The sequence below is a fragment of the Thermobia domestica genome, chromosome 8, assembly GCF_964235325.1.
Source record: "Thermobia domestica chromosome 8, izTheDome1.hap1.1, whole genome shotgun sequence".
In the NCBI taxonomy this organism is placed as follows: domain Eukaryota; kingdom Metazoa; phylum Arthropoda; class Insecta; order Zygentoma; family Lepismatidae; genus Thermobia; species Thermobia domestica.
In genome coordinates, this window is record NC_137461.1 from 119368016 (window position 1) to 119386544 (window position 18529).

The following is an 18529-nucleotide window of genomic DNA, read 5'->3' on the forward strand; positions in this document are numbered from 1 at the left end:
GCTCTGTCTTTACTATTCCTACCGGAAATAGAAAACTGCTAATCGGTCAAGTTCTTTGACCTTGTCTTTTAAAAAATTGCCTCTGTAGAAATATATTAACTGTGAATGTTTATAGGTAATCCACTGTCTACCTACCTCCTATTCTAAAATTTGGTAGACAGGAAAAAGGTTCCTTTATACGAGGACTGATCAATAAAGAATAATCATAAATTAATAAAACATAATTGCCTGTGCTAATCCTCCAAATGTTGATGGTCTTTTTTTCAAAATAGTCCCAATTACTTGCAATGCACTTGTCCCAACTAGTGTTGTAAAGGCCTGAAAAAAAAAAGGAAATTTTGGGTAAAAAACAGTTTTTACCATTTTCCCCCCGAGCTTGGAAAAAAAAACGGAAAATTTGGGAAAAATTGAAAATTTCTATTATTTTACTACATTGTGCTTTTAAAATGAAACTATTTTGTATTTACTAGTTTACAGTTAAGATTATTGAGTACTTACGTTTCTTGTATTAGAACGGGGAAAATTTGAGGCAACAAATATGTGCACTACTCCTTTATAGTTAGAACCGTGATAGAATGGAGTTACGGCTACAAAAGATATTAAAGTATAATCTTAGTTAGATTAATTAATATATATCTCCCCTTTTCCTTCCCCCAAGTTGCACCTTCAAAGTGAAATGATAGAAACCATCCCAGGCCCGATCCTCATCTATGTTGAAAATTTTATCAAGATAGGTCTGGTGGTTCAAAAGTTGCTAACAAGGGACATCACCCAATTGTCCGGCTCCGATTTCAATGAAATTTTTATTGCTGATAGAGGACATGTATTCATTACTTGCGATGACAGAAATTTTTGCCATGGTGCATGTTTTCTATTTTTTAATAACTTTTAAAGGTTGTGATGTGGTTAATAGAGATTACTGCAAAAGTCCCTTACTACCCTTTGTAAACGGAGTGTTAATGAAAGAACAACCATGTAGATACATATAAGGCTTAGGGGAAGTCGTATGGTACCTATGACCTTGACGGCAGCCATCTTGAAATCCGCCATTTTGAATTAAGGTCAAGGTTTTTAAATGGGAATAGGGTAATGTGATACATAATTTCGGGCTAGAATTTAATCAGTAAGACAATGGTGAAATTAGTTTTAAGATACGCCCATTTGGGGAAAAGTTACAGGCATATTAATTGTTTATACTTACTATGTGCGTAAGTCCCTTACCTCCGCTTCTAACCCGCGTATTAATGATAAGAAGTGGATAAAGGTTTCGGTAATACATATTATGTCTAGAGGGAAGTGATACGATAATGGTATCATTGACGGCATCCATCTTGAAATCCGCCATTTTGAATTAAAGTGAAGTTTTGAAAAGTGAAAACCATAGCATGTGACACCTAATTTTAATAGTAAATTTTCCCCAAAAGCCAATGGTATGCTTATTTTTGTTCTATAGTTAACCAGTATGAATTTAGGACTCTTCTAATGTGCACCAAACGTCCATTGTTCGACCTATCAAATTGGCAACACTCTTAATTTTCACCGCATGTTTTAAGATTCCAACTGGCATTTTGCAATTGTAGTCATGGCTTATGTTTTCTAAATTTATTACATTTTTTTAAGAGTTGCGATTTGTCAGTTCATGAATAGTGTTGGGATAAGCATCCAGCAATCTTTCTGAATTTCGAAGACTTGCCATATAATTATTAATTTCCTAGGCAGTGTAATTATATATTTTAACCCAGAATACACGAGAAACCTATGGACCTATGTGACGTAAAGAAATACAAATGAAATTATAACAAACTGGTGTTATACGAACACAAAATTATCAGGAAATGTAGCCTACACGTTGCACATACGACAAACAGTATATTTTTCAAAAATACAACTTTACAACTTTAAAGTAACAGCAGCAATGATAGAAAATATCAAAGAGACATGACTGTTCCCAACACACTGTTTGTACCATGAACAAAATATGAAAACAGGTAACTTGTTTATAAAGAGGTGTAACTTAATCGAGTTCCCGACCAATACTGATTATAAATCTTACAAATATGAACCATCGACAACAATCGCTAGAAAACGAACGACTTTTTTGTCTGACTAGCTAAAATATTGCCATAGAAAATAAATAAATATACAATAATCAAATAAATATAAAACAAAACAAAGGACCATTGATTTACACAACAATCATATTTCGTATTCTTTTTTGAAGTTAATTTTTATTTGATTTCTCGTCTCATCTAATATCCATTACAAGCTACGTCTTCGGTACTACCTGAATGAAAAGTTGGAGTTGTTTCGTTGTGCGATAACTCATGTCAGTAAACGAGTTTTTGAAGGGAGGTATAGGATATAAATAATTACATTGCCTAGGAAATTAAAAATTATATGGCAAGTCTTCAAAATTCAGAAAGATTGCTGGATGCTTATCCCAACACTATTCATGAACTGACAAATCGCAACTCTTAAAAAAATGTAATAAATTTAGAAAACGTGAGCCATGGCAACAATTGCAAAGTGCCAGTTGGAATCTTAAAACATGCGGTGAAAATTAAGAATGTTGCCAATTTGAAAGGTCGAACAATGGGCGTTTGGTGCACATTAGAAGAGTCCTAAATTCATACTGGCTAACTATAGAACAAAAATAAGCATACCATTGGCTTTTGGGGAAAATTTACTATTAAAATTAGGTGCCACATGCTATGGTTTTCACTTTTCAAAACTTCACTTTAATTCAAAATGGCGGATTTCAAGATGGATGCCGTCAATGATACCGTTATCGTATCACTTCCCTCTAGACATAATATGTATTACCGAAACCTTTATCCACTTCTTATCATTAATACGCGGGTTAGAAGCGGAGGTAAGGGACTTACGCACATAGTAAGTATAAACAATTAATATGCCTGTAACTTTTCCCCAAATGGGCGTATCTTAAAACTAATTTCACCATTGTCTTACTGATTAAATTCTAGCCCGAAATTATGTATCACATTACCCTATTCCCATTTAAAAACCTTGACCTTAATTCAAAATGGCGGATTTCAAGATGGCTGCCGTCAAGGTCATAGGTACCATACGACTTCCCCTAAGCCTTATATGTATCTACATGGTTGTTCTTTCATTAACGCTCCGTTTATAAAGGGTAGTAAGGGACTTCTGCAGTAATCTCTATTAACCACATCACAACCTTTAAAAATTATTAAAAAATAGAAAACATGCACCATGGCAAAAATTTCTGTCATCATAAGTAATGAATACATGTCCTCTATCAGCAATAAAAATTTCATTGAAATCGGAGCCGGACAATTGGGTGATGTCCCTTGTAAGCTACAAATATAGTCACTTTCATTTAGAGAGAGAGAGAGAGAGAGAGAGAGAGAGAGAATTTGTCGCACTAGCAAACAGGTATTTGTTTACATATAAAATTTTGTACATAAATGTATATAAAAGTCTATATTAGAATATTAAATAATAGTAATTATATGTTTTAGTGCATGAGTTTTGGTGAAATTTGCCTGCTGCTCTCTCCTTTAAGAAATAATTTGGATAAAATTAACAAAATTTCATCAGATCAAAGAGCACATTAAGAACTCAGTTTCATTGAAGAGGTGTATTTGTCGGAAGAGAAACGCTTATGATGGTAAATGTGTAGACCCTATGCAACTGTGAGTTCTGTAATTAATGCACGACCACAGAATAAACGACTAAAATGCACACGAAGGAAATGAGTACAGACTTAATTTTCAAGAGTAATTAGGGGAGATGGGCATAATGGACACCTTAATGTTGAAATTGAATTAGCAACCTTACTATGAATGGAAAGTCGATGATTTTGCAGTACAATATTCTTCATTCTTTCTCCCACAAATGTAAAGACGTGTAAGGCGTGAAAGTTTTACTAAATGAGTTGTATGTGCAAATAAATTAAACTATTGTGAATGACCGTTTTACCCCAGCCCTGGGCAAAATGACCCCATCCTCGGAACATATACATATTAACCAAAATTATGTTCTGTTTCGATAAGGAAATGCTAGTTTCCTTATTCATTGAAAACATTAATGAAACAATTAGTTGTACAACTACAAAACAATGAGCGGAAAACTATAAAAACGAAAATAATACTAAAATAAAACTAAATGAAAAAGGAAATACAAAATGGAATAGTTCTGGGTTCGATTCCTATTCGGATAGTGTTGAAAATTCCAACAAATTACGGTGGTTCCAATTCCATCGTAATCTGTAACTCCGCGTCTTATATAAACTTGTTGCTAAAAAGGGACGCTAAACTTTATAGAAATTTTCGAAACATTATACGTTAGGAATTCCATAATACAATGTAAGTAAAAACACATCCAGAGAGAGAGAGAGAGAGAGAGAGAGAGAGAGAGAGAGAGAGAGAACGCCGTAATCACCTCACTTGTCACTCTCGCGAAGGCGAAATACACAATAGCGGTAGAGTTGCCAATGTAACATCTGAACTTTAAACCCTGAAAAGACGGAGAGGCCAACGTCTTCTAGGCGAGTATTTATTTGGCCCTTTAAATCGCGCACAGCTCATACTTCTACGCTTCTATAGGTTGACGCAATGAACATAGATCTAACCCAGGGATAATGTTCACGGTTTCGCGGGACGGTGAAAGATCTGTCTCTGAGCGCATAAGGATCTAGTTTCAACTTGAGGGAAAAAAAGGAAAATAAATTATAGGATATTTTAGGTTAGAAAAACACCAAAACTAATGCGCATGAAATTCTAACGGGTACACGCTGTCTCCCCTCAAGCCTCGCCACTGAATACAAATTCTCTGTCACCAGAGGAACACCGCTATATACTGGGGTGACCATCTTGCCCCGGGGTGTCATTATGCTCCCACTTCCCCTACAGCAGTTTTATTTTCGAATGCTTCTTTTTTAAAATATTCGCAATATTGAAATTTCTGAACTTACATTTTTCAATAATAATAATAATAATAATAATAATAATAATAATAATAATAATAATAATAATAATAATAATAATAATAATAATAATAATAATAATAATAATAATAAATAATGTAACGAGGCTATCGAGAACGCCATTTACTATCTACGTGGACTGCAAAACACGCTGGGGTTTGAATCAAGTGCAGTTGATGTTACACAGACCTTTATGAAAGGTTACCTCGCTCTGCCATTCTTACTACCTCCAAGAGCTGGATTACAGGATCACGTTTCACTGCTTTATGACCACTTGTTCACTTATGCTTATTTGATGATAACATTATGATCTATAATTGTAACTCTGTTTTGGGACTGGGATGTGGTGACGCAATGATACAGTCACCTATGCCATATGAGGTTTTGGTGGACATCATGTCCATGGGTTCTCTCGAGGTTCTTATTTCCTGCCACCTTACAGCACGTTTAATGTTCTTTAATCATTCACTTGCGTTTATTGTCAGTCCCACTTAGGTTAAAAGACATTAAGTGCTTAAACTAAAGATTTCGCTTTATTTAATTTCGTTCTGTCAATTTAATTAATCACGTGACCTGAAACCAGTGGCATATTTACGATTTTATTTCGGGGTGGGTTTTGGTAACTTTATTTACGGAATGTGAAAATTCTGCAAGATATTCCATTTATTTTAAAATAGTAAATAAAATTTCAGGTGGCTTAAGGCCGGAATCCTGCCCCCTTAAATACGCCACCGCCTGAACCAAAAATTCTTTTAATGTTCATTCTTTTTACTTTTCACTTTCTAGCTACTAGTAGGGAAATTCAGTTTGTAGACAGTCTGTTTAATCTTTCTTCAAAAATATCGGTCAACGCTACTCCGTAGCTATATAATCTATATACCTCTATATAAAAATAAAAGTCACTGTGTTCGTGACTTAATAACTCTTAAACAACGAGAACGATCATCTCGATCAAATTTTCAACATAGATGAGGTTCGGGCCTGGGAGTGATATTATAATTTGACTTTAACCCTTTGGGGATCTTATGGTACAATTTGTACCATACGGGGTGTTTCATGGTACATTGCGTTATAACTCTCCTATTTGAGCTATTTCGTCCGGTTTTTTTTTGTTTTTTGTTTTTCAAGTCCAGAGGCATTGCAGAAGACATTACGGATGGTTTCACATCTTCCTGTGTCGAGACATAGGAGGTGATGACGTCATAAGTCTAAAATTTATATTTTCGTGTAATGCTTTTTTGGGGGGTGGGGGGTTTATGTAAAGTATTTTTGGCGGGCTTATTTTTGCACGTAGAAGATTGAAATTTTGCACAAACATGCAGTCCACCGAGTAGTATTTACCAGATTTTATCCTTCAGATTTCTGCGTTAAAACAGGGGGGGGGGATCCAGAGGGTCAAAAAGTGAAAAAAGGGATATTTTTACCCAAAAATCCCGTTTTCTTCATTTTCGCGCCTTAGATACATGATGCAGACAAGTGAATGGTACCGCCTGAAAGGCAGTTCTATTCTGAAGAGAAAGATGTGCGACACATGGCCCTTGGGTAATTAGGGAAGTGTCAGGGAATTTTTACCAAAATATACTTCTGTATAGGGGAATTTTGGACATTTTCGGTACTATTTTTGTGCTGGCTTATTTTTGCACCTAGAAGATTGAAATCGTGCACAAACATTCAGTCCACCGAGTAGTATTTATCAGATTTTTTTTCAGATTTCTGCGTTAAAACAGGGGGTACAGAGGGGCTAAACGTTGAAAAAGGGAAATTTTTACCAAAAAACACTTTCATGGGATTTTCCCGCCTTAGATACATAATGGGGACAAGTGAATGGTACCGCCTGAAAGGCAGTTCTATTCTGAAGAGAATGATAGGCGAAACATGACCCTAGGGTAATTAGGGATGTCTCAGGGAATGTTTAAAAATTTCCCTCTGTATACGGGAATATGGGACATTGTCGGTATATTTTTTTGGGGGGGGGGTTTACTTTTGCACCTTGAAAATTGGAATTGTGCATAAACATTCAGCCCACCGAGTAGTATTTATCAGATTTTTTTTTCAGATCTCTGCGTTAAAACAGGGTCGCTCCAGGGGGGCCCAAAGTGCGAGAAAAAATCCCTCCGAAATTTTCCCTTTGACATCATTTTTCCCGCTCCTGGTATATGGTATGAGCATGCAAGTGGTATCATTTGACAGCCAGCTCCATTCTGAAGAGAAAGAGGTGTGAACCATGATCCTAGGATAAATAGTGACGATGCAGTACCTGGTTGACTGAAAGTCTAAAAAATAGCCCAAATCCCCGGATCTCTTAAGGGTTAACAGTACAACGTAGGGGAGATACATAAAAATAAATAAAACTTAATAACTCTTGAACCACGAGACCGATCTCAATCAAATTTGCCACATAGATGAAGTTCGGGTCTGGCATGGTTTTTATTATTTCACTTTGACGATGGAACTTGAGGGATGGGGGATATATAAAAATGATTAAAAATGACCGATATTAGTGTCGAATCCATAGTTTTCGGGGACGCTGATACGAACAGTGGCACTTCCGATGGCGTTTAAACCCAAATTCAGCCCCCATTGGTAGCCTACTTGATGTCAAACCAAAATAAAGCTATTCTCTCCGTTCGAAGAACGGGTAATCTGCTAGTATTTTATAAGTTGGTCTCAAATGCAGACTGAAAGACGCTGACCCTTCTTAAGAGGTCTATTTTGTTTTGTGATTTATATAATTGCGTAGGCCTGTATAGAAGACAGTAAAGAGAAATAAATCGAGCTGTCAAGCTAGTTCGATGTCAGATGTAACCATTCATACAAATGTTCTGTGCCAAATTTAATAACAATATTGTCACAAATATCAGTCGTTAACTACATTACATATCTATTTCGCAACATAAAGTGCAACTTACAAAAGATTTTGAGGAATTGTAAAAACATTATTTCAGGTACTGCCATCTGCTGATCGGTTCCGAATTTGTTTATGTTCGAAAACAGTAATAAAAGGTTAATATAGATAGGTGAAAAAAACTTGTGGACGATTTTCCTTAGAGAACACATTAACAAGGAGAAAGACTTTCTTTCCATAACTAGGATATTTTCATCTTCCACTTCAGATGGAGGAAGTCACATGTTTTAAACATTTGCATTGATAAATCATTGTAGATATATAATTTTATATTTTGTTACATTCCTAAATACAATAGTTTCAAAGAAAAAAAATAGGAAGTATGTGGTGTATTGCATGTTCTGTTTGATTACAATAATTACTATTTTAAGTAATAAAGTTATTCGGTCACATTTTGTTTTAAAAAGAAATACGTCCTAGTCCTATTATGCTATTGCAGAAGAGTATGAATGACACCCACTTTCACAGCAGTCTGCAATTGATACCCTTAGTTATGCGCATGCGTGAAATAAACCTGTAACCAATCAGAAATATCATTGTCTCCCGATACTCAAGATGGCACCATGGCCCGAACAAGGCAGCGAGCCCAAAGCACCAGATAAAACAAATACCAAAGGCATTGATACTCCTTCATCTGATGCTAGCAAAGGAAAGATTAGCACCCAAGATGATATTGATCTAAGAGGTGCATTTGGGAAAACTGAAGAAAAGCAGGTAAGAAATTCAGTTTCAATTTCACTATTATGATAGAAATATGGGCGGCTACGCCACAGTAATAAGGACTAAAGTTTGTTGAAATTTTGTTTGAAATGCTCGACGGAGCTCGGCTGTTTATTCGGTTGTGTGTCTTTGTGCTCTATCATACATTATGAGTGAAGTGAACAGAGAATGTACAATTCAACTATGATTTACAAGAAGAATTCAACACTTACGCAATGTGTTTTGTGGGTGTCATTCGAAGTATTTGCATTCTATTTTTTCCTATATGATGTTGAGAGTGAAATCAACATTAGGTGTAATTCTGGTAAAGGCAAGTTTCCCAGTGATTATGTAGGTATTATTGAAGTACATACTATATTCGACTTCTTTGAGTCATACCGACGACAGTTTATGCACGCCCTAGTTTACTAATTGAGCACTCATTGTTGCACCACCCAATTGATATTTCGGTGCAGTTGAGGTAAAATCTTACCCAGATGTTTAAAAGGCCTAATTGTAAAGTGGTCATACGTCTTATATGTTTGAACATTAAAAGTGTAGTTGAGTCGTATCGAATAGAGATGGGCTCCCTTGTTTAATGTTCAGGTTTCATTAGTTGGACGTATTTGGAAAACTGACGGTTTCGTGATCCTAGTTTCAATGTTTGGGACAGTAAGAAGTTATGTATGGAATATTGTTACTTCATTTATTGATCAAATTATTCACGAAATGATAGTAACAGGTCCAGTATTTGTCATCGTAATCACGTAATGAGTAATTTAATGTGTGTGCCCTTGCATTCAAAATGGAGTTTTATTATACTTTACGGCAATCCTGTTCTGTAGTGATTCTAGTTATTAATGAGCTAAGCTTCTGATGATGGCGGCCCTTTATGACACTCACATGAACCTGTTTTCCACGTTTTATCACTAATTGTTTGGTGTTATTTTAATATACCTTACCTACAATAACTCATATTTCATTTCCATTTTGCACTCACCACTGTTACACAAATATTTATTTTAATGGTTTCGTTGCTCTTCCGTAAATACGTATGCGTATATATTGTATTAACTCAGAATTAGTACCTTTAAACTGTTGCGTTGTAAACTACGCACTATTGACAAATATCAAAAAACAATGGGGGTATGTTTAGTACAAGGGGTCCAGAAGCACGTAAAAAACACAAAATTTACAGGAGAAATGAGTGATGCGAGTATTTAGACGTAACATAACGTAACCAAATCTAACCTAACCTAACATAAATTAACGTAAGCTTACCTGAACTAACCTAAACTAACGTAATATTAGTAGAAATAAGCGAAATTCTATTTTTTTTTTTTTGTTGGAAAATTATGGTGAACTCCTACACTAATATAACATAAACTAAACTAACCTAACGTAACTAAACTAGCCTAACCTAACTTAAACTAACCAACCCTACCCTAAACTAACCGAATGTGAACAGAAATTACCAAAATTGTAACATTTTTTAGAGAAAAGAGCTGGACCCCTTCTGCTAAACATAGGCCAAACAAGGAAACTTTACAATTTGACTGCGGGGGAGAACATGCCTTTGAAGCTACTACTAAGGATCCGTGAATGATGTCAGTTTTTTTTCTTTCTTCAGTGTGAATAGATATTGTCAAATATCCATTCTTGTTACTTTAGAAAGTGTTTCTTAAGGGAGTTGCAGTAATGGGTGCAGATATACTTTAGAAGGTCTGAATATAAATACTGAATTTAGTATTTGAAGAGTTCTTAACGATAGAAATCTTAAGATTTCCACAGGTTATTACATCAGTGTTAATACCTGGTTGTGTCTAACTAATTTTCATATTGAACTGGTTTGCCTGTTGACTGATATTACCGGTATGAGCATGTGAAGGAAATATATCTTGTTAAAATGAGTAAAGTCACTGTATAGAGGAATGGTTTTCAACCTGATTCCTATCACGACCCCCATTTTATCACATCCTCTTGACAGCGACCCACTTTTAATTTCTGGTTTGTAATAAGTTTGTGTTGGATTTTCAATATACTTATTGCGGAGATGTCACGATATCCATCAATTTCTATAATAGTAGAATCCATTTCTTGTACGTAGTGGATACAGTAACCTCCCTAAAGGCGAGTGGATTAAAACCAAATTTAGTTTGTTCATTCATATTACAAATATTGAATCGTTCTTCTTTCATTTAAATTGATTGTTAAACAACTCTGCACCTGTTGAAAGTGTTTAGTAGACTATTTTTTTTTTTTTTTTTTCTTAACAGTACGTAGCTATAAAAATGAAAATATGCCTATCAGAACAAAATTCAAAATAATTTCCAGTATTAGGTTCTAATTATATTTATCTCTCCTGCTTATCTTCGCGACCCCCCAGCTTGAGAAACCCTGGTTTAGAGTGATGCAAAACTAATGAAATTAATGTTTTTGTTAAGATTATGCACTAAGTGCTGAATCGATAAGTAGCTATATGTTAAACAAAGTCAATTATAGGTTCTGTTCAAAGTTCTTTCCTAAGCTCACCCCCGCTCTTTACAATTTTAATGTGTGTCAAATACTAATAAAAAAAAAAAATAAGTAGAAAGTGAACCAGATTACATGTACAGGATGATAGTAAATGAACTAGTAATTGTTTCCAGACCTTTTGTTATAAACTAGGAATTTGAGTATGCTTTTTGTGACGTCATATTTGGCGGGCACCCAAATTTATAGCCTGTACGAGAGGAGTTGTAAACAATTATTAGTTCATATAAAAGCATTTTGTAGATTCTATCTGTTTTACTTTCCATATTTTAAATACTCTTTATGATCTTTTAAAGTATTCATTAAAATTCATAAATATATGGAATGGAGGGGGAGAATAGACTTAGGGAAAGACTTAATGAAGTGGAATTGTTTATGCCCTTGTCCTCAGTTTCTTCATATGCATTTTCCTGTTCTCCTCTATATGATGACAGGAGGATGACAATTATTAACATTTTAAGCGAAGTTAGAAGATAAACACTAAGAGGTTATTGCTGATGGTAATAGTTAAGAACAGCTACTTCTCATCTCCCGTGCACGAGGATACATCTTACTGTTGCACTACCTAAACACCCTAAGTACAAGGGCAAGAACTCAGTCTATTACCTACTTTTTAACATCCTAGATAGTCAATGAATAATTCCTAAAAGTATGGCGTTTCTCGTCCTTCCCTAAATGGGAAGTACGGCTCCTTAACTATAACCTTGCTGATTTTAGTAAGTTAATACTTTGTTGTAATAGCTCTTACTAAAAGTTGTTAGATATGTGGTGTGAGAAAAAGATGCGTACGGTAGTTAGAAATATTCATATTGATGCAGTTGAGAATGAATCATATTTTGAATAATTTTGGAACTAATAGAGTGTAAGGTACAGAACTCTTGTAAGTTCGGTATAGTTGTTTTTAATTGTGGGGCAATAAGTAGATGGCTTATTAAGGATACATCGTCTTAATCCGTGTTTATATTGACACGTTATTTTTAGGGAACACTAGTAAATGTGCATAATTTATTCTGAATGTTCACTTTGTATTTAAGGCAGTTGGTTGTAAACAGAATGGTGTTGCTATTTGAAAAGTGGTACAGTAGTGTGGATCTCCTTTCTTTATTGCGTGCATAAAAGTTTTCCTGGGCAGTTTGTCACTTGTACTGTTACCTTTTTCGATAGTTTGTCACATGAAAATGAAATCACTGTATGAAGACGGAAAACATCGTGCTCTTCTTTAGATGCAAAGCTTTTGATTGTAAATTCAACAACTAAGTTTTTGATAAATTTGTTTCACAAAAAAAGAATTATCACAAAGATTTTTTACTGAAAGATTGTCGATTTTACGAATCTTTTAAAATACAAACTATGTGAATGTCACTGGAAAGTAAAGTAAAGATTCACCCAGCAATAGCTACGTGTTTTTCGAAGACTTGTTAAATCAGTAGTCTTTCACCAAGAAATCTCTACGAGAATTCTTTACAAAATGATCAGGTTTGTCAAGAGATCAGTTGTTTAATTTTAAAATTTTAGAACTCCTTGCTCACACATAGCAAGAAGGTTTCATTATGTGATTAAATTTTCATGTGAGTAATTTTACCTGTTGAGAAACGTCTCACTATAAGTGACTGGAACCTTCCATGAGAATTTTACAAGACGCAGTAGGCAAGATAGATGCATATTATTACATTCTGTGTAGTATTACAAGTAAATTATTTCGGTTAATAAGTAAAGTGGTGTTAGTTCAAACTGGCCTTTTTACGTGTCTCACCTGCTCATTGTAGATAACGCCAAGTTGCGAAAAGTGGCTTAACTTATACCTCCGCGTTTATTACTTCTGAGTATTTTTTTCCTTCCTTATAACATCATCATTTTTATTATTGTATCATCGAATCGTTACTTTTACGTTGCCTATTGCAAGTTTTAATAAGCCACACGGTAAGCCACTTTTCGTATGGATATGTGCTCAATAGCTTCTATTAATAGCTATTGAGTTACTTGATGTTGCGAAAGATTAAACAATATCTGTGTAGTAAGGTTACTTCCTGCGTACTAGAAGGCAGATGAGTCATTAATCAAAGGCATTGTAGGTAATACGTAGTAAGGTTTCGCTTTCGCTTGTTTATCAGGGGAAAAGAAAAGCAATACGGTTAGCGCTTAGATCCATCGGATGCTGAGGATTTTTTAAATTTTTTTTTATTATACATATTGCCGAATTCCCTGGTCGTTAATAATCTGTTAACAATTTTGAAAATGAACCGAAGAAAATGTCTTCTATTGATGCTGCTGATTCTAAGGGGAAGACGTCAGTTGAGAACATAAAGACGAGTGCGCTGTTTATCAGTACTGGTGTACGGCTGATACTGCATAGTACTGCCATGTGGATCAGTTTACAAAAACCTTTTTATCTTTAGTTTACGATTTTGGAGGTTGCACAGTTATTTGTATTCAGAGACGATAGTCAGGAGCATTGTCTAATACAATGGTATTATTATTATTATTATGCAGGGTTGGCAAAAACCAGGTTTTTTATTTTTTTAAAAAAAGTTTTTTTTTTTTTTTTTTGTTTAAACCAGGTTTATTTGGTTTAAATAATTTGCTCTGTATATTCATATCATATATGGACAAAAATAAGTTTGTTTCGCCTTGATGTTATTATGCAACAGTCGGATTATGCTGGAAGGGGTCACATAAGCTTAAAGCGGAATAAAAACTGCTTCTCGAGTTACATCCGAGAGAAATTGTCCTCCATTTGAACTCGGAACCAGGACTAATTGACCACAAATGCGATACGTCTGCCGACTCACTCACGAAGGAATCCTGATAAAAATAAGTTGTACTGATCTTTACATGCTTCTTAATATAACTGTAAAGAGTCATTTCAGAAGGACAAAAAGATAAACAGTTGCACAAGTGAAACCATTATACAGAATTACATATGGACAATTTCAAAGTACTACGGAGTACAGAAGAACTAATTTAGTTCAAGTTAGTTAACAACGTCTTTTATTGGTCCAAATTAAAGAAATACAACGACTTAATTTGCATATCAGTAAGAAAAGCGAATAAAGATACGAATTATTTGAGTCCACTTTGGCTCAGACTCATTTATACAGAAATAGATACCAAAGATACTTCAGTATCAAAGAAGCTGATACTGAATTATATCTTCATGAAGCTCTTCATTATGACTGTAGCAAGACAACAGTTCGTAATATGATTAACCCACAAACGTCCAAGACCAGTTTTATTCGTTAGCAAATGCCTGAACAATACCGTGTTACATCGAAAACCTGAGAAGAAAACTGAACGAAATTCGTACAACAAGGGAACGGGTAGAGTGCCTGAAGTGGAACAACGGCTAAATGAATGATATAGCCCATGTAACGTAGTGAAAAATAAAGTGGGTCACTGGTGGCACAAGGAGCGTTTGTGGGTTAATGAGATGCAGGGTAAAATTACGAATTCACAACTAAACAGAAATAAATACATAGTATGGAATATGTAGCCTTTAAATGACATTAACAAGTAAGAATAATACATAACTTGGGTGGTAGCATCTCAGGAAGAAAGCTTCTGTAATGGAATGGGGCATTACACATGGAATGTTCAAATTTTCTTTGTTCTGGTAACCAATGAGAAAGAAATTACCACCATTTTGTGTGAAAGTAAGAAATTAGATGCTTTACTGTTTTTTTTTTTTTCTCTAGTTCTAATTTCTGCGCTGTAATGGAGAAATATGATTTTATTTCGCGTTCTAATTCATGAGATAAATTGATGGTGAAGTGGGCCTCTAAGAAGCATGCGTGTTTTCTGGATAATGAGAGGGAGAAAAAAACCATAAGACTCATAACTGTTCGATACGTTTAAAACCGAAAGAATGTCCCATATTCATGAAACTATTACGCAGTAAGTACTGGATATTCTACAATATTATTAGCGTTTAAAGAGAAAAATGTCCAAAAATAAGACAAATGCTAATAGATAGATCTCGTCGAGCTGAACAGAATGATATGGGTGAACGTAACTCGTGATGCGTAGTTTTCGAGAAAACAGAAAAAAAGGTTTTTTGCAAATCTAACAAATTGATGCTGTACAATAACTTCGCCACCTATTAACTGATATTCGAGTATACTTCCATCAGATTTTTCATAGCACTAGCAAGACTATAGTACATAGTATGGTTAGTGAGATACAGACCAGTTGTAATTAGCTCTGAATTTTTAACTACTACGTGATTCAAGAATGAGACATTGTTAATCGATAAAGGGTATATTCTCATGTGTAGTTTCAGAGGAAACTGATTTTCATGAAATTAAAGAGCATGTCGTTCGTTGAGGGCACCATTCCTTTACTTTCAAAAGATATTGGTGACCTCCCTCTACTTCCTAAGTATTACATGGGCAAAGATACGCACGGGGGACTGTGTGGCGTCATGCGTCCCCTTACCTTTTCAGATTCACTTTTACCCCTGTGCTTCTTCCGTCCACACACATTCCTAACCTTTCGTATTGCATTGTTTTCAGTTCCTATTAAAGTGTTACACGTATTCTGCTATTTTATAAAAGATAGAAGAAGTAAGGAAACGGAATGGGGCTCGACAGAATTAAAACTCTTAATTCGTAGCTTAACTTGTAAATTATACAATTTAACTCTTACTAAATAAATGATCCACTTTTGCTATAGATATGAGATCATGCTATATACCTAGTATATTTAACAGTACTGTCTTGTTTTAAATTTTACATTCCCCCTGAGAAGTCATTGCGTATCCCAGACTGAATAGTTCTGATCTAGTAAAGCTACTAATTGAATTTACAGTTTAATAAATTAATTCAGTTAATTGTTAATTATTACATTCGGGTGTTCTCTTATAATTAATGTAACTGCTAAACATGAGCTTGTACAACATTAATGCCCGGTAAATTAATTAGCTATAGTATATCTATTTATAGAAGCTGTACGGCACATATTCATAGCAGCAATGGTTAAAGTAACTTATAAATTATTAAAGTAACAAACGCGGAGGCGCAAAGTAGGTCACATTTCTTAGTTGTAGAGTACTTTTGCAATTCCATTGTTTACAGTTTGAAAGAGAAAGAACTGTGAAGCAATACTGCTGAAGAACTTAAGCTGTAAATGAATGAAGGAATTGCAGACATATCTGTTATTTATCTGATTTCTTGCCCTTCTATAATTTTCTACATTTTTTCTTTTCTGTTTAGGTGATAACTTCCGTAATTATATGGTATGATTAACCATACCGTTCAAATGTGTTTATCACAGCGAGATTATTCGCTACTGGAGCGCACGGCGGTTCAGTGATGGAGTGCTTCTCTTTGGTCCGTGGGGTCCCTGGTTCGATCCCCAGCCAAGTAGCTTTGTAGTGGACAACATTGTATCCGTGGGTTTTCTTGGATATTCCCACTTTCTCGTTCCACCAGTTCTGTTTCACGTGCCTTAATCGTCCGTCTCTGTTAACCTAAAGAAAATATACACGTGGGACGTTAAACTGAAAAGATTTCAGTTTATTATCTGCTGCTCGCTTCAGTCTCTCCAAGCACGAAAATCATAGCTCAATTCAAGTATTTTATTTCATAAGTAACATTAAAGCTGAAGTCGTGATATTCCAATAAGCAATTGTACCACTCGTATATACCGAATACATACCACGCAAACTAAATAATCAAAACAATTATTTATCAGTATCCATGTTTAGAGTATTCATTAGTTTTCGTACTTCGAACGGCCCGAGGATGAGAGCAGTAAGGATCTTGAAATGATTGCACTGTGAGGTTAGTCATATCATGTACTTCATAAGAAAAGTGTACCGGATGGATTCTTCTTTCATTCTATAAATATCTCATTTCGTGACTAGCATCTCTTAGCTAGAAAAGAAGAGTTCATTTAGTCTTATTGCCTTTGTACGGAAAAAGGATTAATAAATTGACCATTATTGCTTATAGAAGTAGTTTGACGCATGATCAAACATTAACTTACTTTTAGTACGTCTTGACGTTAAATTACTGGAGTATTCGTTGTATCTTCATCTGCGGTATTGTATTGAAATTCGTACTTTGTTTACGTCCCTTGGCTTCAACATAGGGTTATCACCTGTCCCAAATTAGGCAGGATGGCCAGAATTTTAAGGATTTTCAGCATCCAGATTCGCACCTAAGAGGGACATATATGATGGGATACCAAATTATTCAAAACACACAAAATATGCGACAGAAATTCTTAGCGACATTTGTATAGTTTCGATCTACAGTGCGTATCTTTGATTATCGAAATTTCGTTATGGTTCTATCGGTGAGATGTGTTGCGTTGACAGCAGTGAAATCACTGCCAGTGATGTTATTCTTCGACTGGTTTAATGGTTCGTAACCTCGTGTTCAACTAACAATTAATTAGTTAATGTTTCGAGTTTTTATTTTTTTTTCCCTGTATTCTTGGTTTAAATTTTCGTTCCAAGTTTTCTTTATATATATATATTCTATTATTCTTAATAAATTATTCTGAATATAAATTTGGATAGGATCGTACTCGATACGTACGTCACGCTTTAAGCTTACCAAAAGGGATAAGCCAAACAACACTAACTGCAAAATGATTTTAGGGATACGTACATGTGTACTACGCGGTTGCCTTCTTAAAGCATCATATCTGTTTGAACTTTATCAGTATAATGTAGTCATTAAAGTTCACAAGTTACTATCGAAGACTTATTAAATGTAAGTTTACAGTTATTGACAAATATTAATTTCTACTCATCTCATTTGTTTTTCGTGATGTCCCAGTGCTTAAATTTGGATGTACATAATGAAATAGCCACAGATTCTGAGGTATTTTATTCTAATCCAGTTCTGTTAGAGGAGAAAGTGCCTGTTCCGTTTCACTTCTCGATAACCAAAATGATTGCTTGTTTACTGGCCAGTTGCACGAAATTTAGTTTCCGGCTTGTTTCTGAGTCCACGCAGAAGGTAGATCCTTTTGTATCGTATAGACATAATGCAGCTTCAGTCAGTCTACTGCTGATGAATAAGTTAAGGATTTTATTACTTCCATTCTCAACCTAAGTGCAAGTATCTAAAACTAACATTTTTGGTTCCAAACAACACGTCTGCTAAGTAACGAAAGCATAGGCTGATGTATGTTTCACGTTATTTGCATGTAAATAGTTTCCTTCCCTTACGTATTTTGGTTTATTTGCTCTTTAAAGGTCCCTTTTTCAGAAACTTGAAACAGAAGTGCAGGGTGTCTACTGGTCATGAAAGTCATGAAAAAGTCATATATTTTGCTTAGTGGTCATGAAAGCCATGAAAAAGTCCTTTATTTACCCAACTGGTCATGAAAATCTGAAATCTCAGAGTATATTTTTATACTTCATACTTTTATACCTCATACTGCATGTACTGAAACAGTTGTATCAGGTCAGTAAT

At 34.9% G+C, this 18529-nt stretch overlaps 1 protein-coding gene across 2 annotated transcripts in view; it reads left to right on the top strand.

Moving 5' to 3' along the window:
- The first annotated feature begins 8408 nt into the window (after positions 1 to 8408).
- LOC145693168 (uncharacterized) overlaps positions 8409 to 18529 on the top strand; it is a 221060-nt gene continuing 210939 nt past the window's right edge. Inside the window, exon 1 of one of the 2 annotated variants that reach the window (XM_081768928.1) lies at positions 8409 to 8588. In XM_081768928.1, coding sequence (XP_081625054.1) covers positions 8430 to 8588 — 159 coding nt within the window. In that variant the 5' untranslated portion in view covers positions 8409 to 8429. The remainder of the gene's footprint in view (positions 8589 to 18529) is intronic. The other variant, XM_081768925.1, reaches the window with a different exon arrangement.